Source organism: Achroia grisella, unplaced genomic scaffold (assembly GCF_030625045.1).
Source record: "Achroia grisella isolate CSIRO2021 unplaced genomic scaffold, CSIRO_AGI_Agris_v1 utg204, whole genome shotgun sequence".
NCBI classification, from domain to species: domain Eukaryota; kingdom Metazoa; phylum Arthropoda; class Insecta; order Lepidoptera; family Pyralidae; genus Achroia; species Achroia grisella.
The window spans coordinates 1,689,146-1,696,381 of record NW_026712703.1 but is presented as its reverse complement, the minus strand read 5'-3'; the positions used below and the strand labels follow the sequence as shown (position 1 = coordinate 1,696,381).

The window sequence follows — 7,236 nt, the reverse complement described above, 5'->3', positions numbered from 1 at the left end:
CCATACTCTAATGACAAACAGATAATTTATTATACAACAAATATAATATATTAATCAGAACCCAAAGATCATTCATTAGCTTACCAATATTACATTTATATATTACATTACTTAAAACAGTTGTATAATTTTATTAACAACAAACATGAAATGAAAACCTTAGATATGTATGCCTATTTGTCATTCATTATTTCATACCTATTTGAATGCACAACTTAGATTTTGTCCCGATTAATATAATCCATGCAGACCCGAATGAACTATTTTTTACATTAAATATAAATTTCTATAATTTCTGCAGATCTTTGTTCGTGTTTTGTCCTATACACCTACACATAGTGGTAGATACTGGCCATACAAAATGTCACGAAGAAAGAATAAGCACCACAAGAAAAAATAAAATGTATACACAGACGTCCATTTACAAAATAAATTAATTTAAAATAAATGGACATGAATTCTCACATTTCACTAATAGACTTGTCTAAACAATTCCCATTTGAAATAGGTAAGATAATATATTTGTTGATTTTTATAAAGAAGTTACCTATCTGGTAGGTATGTAAATATCATAAAAGGTCATCAAAAGCTCAAGTATCTCAGCTAAAAGCTCAGTATCAAAGCTGTTTCAAAATGCTTGTAGTAATCTATATATATACATTTTTTTAAATATATATTTCATTAGATGGACATAGAAGATAGTGCCTACTTTAATATTTTTTTTAATTTGAAGAATGGATTTTTGGAAAAGGTAAAACTGATGTGCCTTTCGGGTATCTTTTAAGAAAGTGGGTGCAATTGTACCGGCAATTACTTAGGTAAAATTAAATAGGTACCTACTAAGTAGAAGAGAAGTGTCGGTATATACAATATTACTATTGTATATATCTGTATGTAAGGTTTGATTCTTCAGTGAAACATAACTTCAAATTCGTGTTTGTCATATTTGACCTATTTATTCAGAAGTACATACATATGGCGAATTAATCATAGAATAGCAATACTGTGTCACCATTATTGTGGTAGGAATATATCATAGTACTCGTATGATTTTATGCTCTTAATTAGCTTGGAATTTGGCGAAGTTAAGGATCGGTCGCCCTGCCAATTTCCATTAAATCTGTTAGTTAGGCCAATCAAAAACGATAAGTCTCTAGAGAGTAACTTTGCACAAAGTCGTCTGCGTGATGTCTCACCTATTAAACCTGCCATCAAGCTCATTTGTTACCTATTAAGTGGCTCCAGTTTGTAAGGTGAGATATGGCAGTGAATATACTAGGTATATTTTATAAATATTCGAGTTCGTTGGAGAAAGATAATATGACGCATAGCTGATAGATTAGGTATATACTTACATATACCTATTCGTATTTTTTTACATAGATAACCGATTGAAGGATGAAATATGTTTCGGTGAAACACTGATTATAAGTTGTGGTCATTATGATGGCGATATTGCTGAGGACTTATCAGACTCGGAATGGTCATGTGAGGGGAGTGCAGAAAGTGAAATTAATATCGTAGCAAAAGATGACACAGTATTGGAAATTAAAGATGGCGTGATGGTAAAAGCGGTGGACGAACAAATTGTCGAAGAAGAGAATAATTTCCAATTCTATTTTTTTCCTGCTTGTAATAAACCTATATCTCCCAAGGACAGCAAAGCAAGTTTAATTATTGTGAATGGGCTACCGCAAATAAATACTACTAAGAAAAATCAAATATACTGCACATGTAAAGTAGACAAAAAAGGAAAATGCGAATGTCATATAAAATTACCTTGTGAATGTGGAGCTAAAACTGTTGAAGAGTGTGTTTGTTCGAAATTGGATAAAATCTGTATCTGTCATAACGGAAAGCCACAAACATCATGTATTTGCAAAGGTAGTGACGTGTGCGTGTGCCATCCTGATGGTCACAATCAGCCAATATGTGTTTGCGATAATATTGATAAACCGTGTGTATGTTATCCAGGTAAATTTCCAAATTCTGTTTGTATATGTAAACATAAACCTAAATATATTGTGGATATGAAATCAGTTACTGGAGAGGAGGAAAATCAAACAGAGAAACAGGGTGTAGGGAACGATGTTAAAGACGAAGAACCTTGTGATTGTCAGAATTGTCAGAATTGTAAAACAGAGGACTCAAAATCGATTTGTAGCTGTCCTATTCTACCTGAGTGCAATTGCGATGTAAAATCACTGGGAGAATGTACATGTTTTCCAAAACCACTTTGCACATGTGGTGATCCAGGTAAGTGTAAATGTTTTGTTATTTGTGAATGTATAGCTCCTTGCATATGTGACACAAAGAAAGTCGATATAGAATGCATTTGTCTCGACAAAACTGAAGAGGAGGCTACTTTCACCTGTCCACATAAAAAAGAGATATCAAATAAAATAAAAAGAGTAAGAGATGGGAAATATGGTTATAGATGGTGCCACGACGTTGATCCACGTCACACTTATTTTGATTACGGATATGGTAGACATGATGAAATTTCATATAAATTTCAAGAACAAGAGAAACTGAAAATATTAGGTCTTTATGAAGAAAATAAAGAAGAGGTTTCTTCGTCTCATGAAATACGGGTTCCAGCGTATGAAAAGAAAACTAGAAAAGCTTCTGTTGATTGCTGCAGTGCTGTTGGAGGTAATGTTTTATTTTACAATCTCTTTAGTAATTGATATTATACATGTATGTATGTATGCTACGTGAATAGACAGGCTCCTGAGTGACGCGTAATACTACATTTTCAGGAATAAGCATCTCAGTAGAAGTACTTGGTGAAGACAAAGATAAGTTTTTGGTACAAGTGGTATCTCATTCTTCAAAGGAAGGAGCGAAAACAGGATCAAAGCTCGTTAGCATTTTAGACTGTAATCTTCACACGATGGAGGAAAACAGAACTGAGTAAAGATTTTAATTACATACATTAAATTATGTGGTATCCGTAATATTTATAGTTAGAATATATATAATTAAATATATATCTACTTAAAAAAATATAAAATGTATATATTCTAAATTGAAATATATTATTTGAGATTGTCGTGACTTAGTGGTTTTGTTTTTTATGTAGGTATTTAAGTATTTTTATTTTTACTATTATTTTAGTTTGTCTATTTCTAATTATCTGGTAGTTGAATTTCGTCGCTCTTCAAAAAATAAGATTGAGAGTGATCGTAGTGTAGATACGGTTTAGGTATCAATTATATTACGAATATATTATAAACATAGGCATTGTTATTATGCTTTCTACTAGCACTTATGTATGTAGGTATATTCTTTCATCTTATTGTTTTATCGATTGAAAATTATAAATATATCTAACTCCAAAGATAAGTTTTAAGCATTACGGCTTAACCCAATATACCTCAATCAGATGTTTTTGTAGTTTACTGTTTCAATTATTGCAATAATTGTTATTTAAATTGAATTATCGAAATTATAATATTGTAGACATATTACAAAAAAGAACATAACTAAGGAGCGTCGAAATTACATGACAATATGCGAAAGTGGTTATTACAACAAAGTAACTCGCATTTGTGGGGAGCGACATATTGTTAAGCGCTTTTATCATACTTTTGAAGAAGCTCATGATTTCTTACTTGAAGGTGCTAATGTGGTAATTCTAAGATACTTCGGTCTACGGCGCTATAGGGGAAACATCAAAACTGCAACTGTTTTGATGGATGGGACCTTATGCGAGAGTATATATGTAAGTAAAATTAAAATAATTAGTAAAATAATGTTTTTTAGATGTGTATACTCTGTTTAAACAGTACATATTTTATGAATGAATAGGTACCTACAACGTTGTCAGCATGGTAATTTTTGTTAAATGCGGGAAGTATCCCAGTTGTCACTAATAAACATAATATTAATGTGTATGTAAATAGGTTCTCACTATGTGATTTAACGCCTTTAATAAGATCTCCCATCTGTTATAACTTTTAAACCATATAATATGAAGGTTTTGAACAAGTAGTAGTAGTAGTAGTCCTTCAGACCTTGTAGTAGTAGTAGTACCTAATTAATATTCTTTATTAATAGTTTTTATTTAAAAAGTAACAAGATTTTGACGTGACTCTTACGTGACTGCTGTGATGAGTTTCTGAGACTAACAGACACGATATTACCTAGATTTTCATCTACATTCCATTTATAAATTACTAGCTACTCGCCCCGGTTTCGCACGGGTGTACATGTATTATATATATAAACCTTCCAATTGAATCACTCTGCCTATTAAAAAAAACCGCTTCAAAATCCGTTGCGTAGTTTTAAAGATTTACGCATATATATAGGGACAGACAGCGACAGCGACTTTGTTTTATACTATGTAATGAACTGGAATGTAGAAAAGTTTTTACACGTTGTATGAAAATATAAAATTGATGTAGTCGGGTGTATAATTACTACATTATATTAAACAACTATACCTGTAATTTATTCTCTAAGAAGACAAATATTATATTGTTATTAATAACTTAACTTTCAGCTGAATAATAACTAATGAATTGTTTTTTAGGTATGCCACGGTGTCAGTCAAGCTATTGTTAATAGCAAACCCCTGTTTGTTGTTAAGGTGGAACGTCACATCATAGAGCCATCTGGTTGTATTCATCAAACTCTAACTGTTCTTACACTTAGAGGTGATTTAGTTTAATTATGTTACATTTAGTTTCATTTATATTCATGTAGCAAAACTTTGTTTTAAAGTAACTAGAGATATAGGTACTATATTACTGCTGACAGTACTATAAGGCTACTGATTATAATTGTCGTCAATACGATCGCTAAAATTAAATGGTAATACGTGAATGTTTTAGTGCTAAAAAAGTCAATATTTGTGTATAAATTGTACACTCTAAATTTAATTACCGTATTTTCACTGTCTAATATGCACTCTATAACCGAAATACAGCTTAAAAAGAAAGCTATATATTGGCGGTTGAAATATATACTATTTATCTATTTGCCCCACGCAGACGATTTCTGACCGCCTACCTCTGGTAAAATAAATCTATCGCCTATCTAGATGTAAACCGATTCTTTTTCTTTTGCTCGATATGTTAATAATAATACAAGTAACATTTCAGGTTATATTGTTAGTCATGAGTGGGCAGATAATAGTTACATATTGCATTTGAATCCGCTTTTGCGGATTATTCCTGAAAAAGACGAAATTGAACAACACGCCCCACTGCGAGAAAACTGGCGTCAAGATCTTCAATTGTTGTCTGATTATTTAGACTTCAAGGTAATAAATTTATTATCTTAGAAATGTTTATGATGGCTTTTGGTACCCTAATCACATGTTTTATGCCTATAATAACCTACTTATCTTTACCTTCTATGCACTTAAAATAACATTAAACAGATATATACGAAGAATACCTAACAAGGTTCATTCTTGGTTTTCACTTTAATTTATATATTATGTATGTATTTTACTGGGTTTACCTTTCACCACAAATCTAAATTCATTACGTTAAAGAATGTTATGAGTAAAGAACTATGTTCTATGAAAGAAGCCTATATTGAGCTGCGTAAATAACTGAAACGATGATTACAAAATATAAAAATAGATTACAATGACGCGTGTTTTAACGTCAGTCCTAATTTTATAAATGATTGAAACCATCTTGTTTTTTTACATGTGACGAGTTTTTACAGACAACCTCGGTTATTTAGCGACTTAGAGCACTGCCTTCCTTTTGATGGTCATGGGTTCATTTTCGGACGATACAAACATTTGTGTTATGACTATAATTGATTGTAATTTTTACGTATATTATGTATGCATTTACAAAGAAAAATGTATTTAAGTATTTCTATGACTTATTTAGTACACATACCTGTATACAAGCTTTAGTTTAGGACTAGATGGCGATGTGTGAATTCTTTTCTATTATTACTATTAACATACTATTTTTAAATACACTAATGAAGTGTCCGTGGTTTCCTAAACTAAATTCAGCTATTCCTATTACAATGGCAACTACTTTGTTAATATGGTGGATCTCCTTTCAAATCAGAGTACTCGAACATCAGAGGGCGCCAGGTACGTAACCGAAAATGGCGCCCTGACGGAGACGGTCCGTGATTACCTGCAGGCTCTGTTACTGTTGAAACCTCACGATGCTCTCCACTTCACCAGACAATATTTCAGTGGGGTATTGTCAGCTTTGGATCTGCCTCACGACGAATATTTTGACCCTACAGCAAAGCATGTCAGATATTACTTTTTTGAGGAATAAATATATCCTGATTTCATATACGAAAATAATTTTATAGTTCCTACCATTGTTTTTGACATACAAGTATTATGAATTTTTAAATTGTTTGTACATATAAATAGTAATAGAAAAATTTACAATGATTATATTGATTCAAAATTAATTGTTTATTTTTTTCCACTCTTAAAAACGTAATAAATAGATATAGCAGATAATGCTACTCTATATATACCTCTGTTTAGTTAGAAGTTATATTTGTCGAAATATTTATTATACTCATAGTCAATTAACTATTACTTATCTATGTATATAGTAAGCAAATGAGTCAGAAAAACTATTTCATAAAACATGTTTTCTATTTTTCATCTACATAATAAGTTCCCTGCTTATGCTAGCTAATTATGTTGTTCTAAAATTACTGTTATAAATTTTTACAATCGTATAACATTGATTTCTGATACTGAAATGAAGAGAGTACGTAATACCATTAGCTATATATATTGTCACTTAATTGTTGTTGTTACTGTGTCAATATTAGGTATATGTAGTTACCATTTTTTTTATCTTACCATTGTTTAATTCATATTACAATACCTATACAGTTCTGTAAAGATTTTGTAAAATAAAATACAATGTTATAGATGTCAACTACTTCATAGTACTACTTCGTATGATGTCTTTTATATTTTTGTCTGTAAAGGACATAAGATATTAATCTCATGGGTCGTAAAGCTTGGGAACTCTTAAAAATTGAAATATTATATAGTCGTTTCGTGCAAAGAATACTTTCGTCGGAGAGTTGAAACAACGATTTACAATGTGTATGGCGTATACACGACATCTCCTTATTTAGCCATAAATTATTGAATTAAATTAGCTGATTTACTTTAACCTCCGATAAGTTACTACAAGCAATGCATAATTGCAATCAAATACAGATATATATCTACCAAATTTAGTAATATTTATTTTTTATAGTTTTGAT

General features: G+C 30.9%; 1 protein-coding gene across 1 annotated transcript; it reads left to right on the top strand.

The window, feature by feature from the left end:
- Nucleotides 1–377: 377 nt before the first annotated feature.
- LOC131841987 (uncharacterized) lies at nucleotides 378–6,375 on the top strand. Its single transcript, XM_059190414.1, has 7 exons — nucleotides 378–508; nucleotides 1,384–2,655; nucleotides 2,763–2,916; nucleotides 3,466–3,727; nucleotides 4,541–4,664; nucleotides 5,112–5,272; nucleotides 6,051–6,375. Exons 1-7 carry the CDS (start codon nucleotides 448–450, stop codon nucleotides 6,270–6,272), a joined length of 2,256 nt encoding a protein of 751 aa, XP_059046397.1. The 5' UTR covers nucleotides 378–447; the 3' UTR covers nucleotides 6,273–6,375.
- The last annotated feature ends 861 nt before the right edge of the window (nucleotides 6,376–7,236 follow it).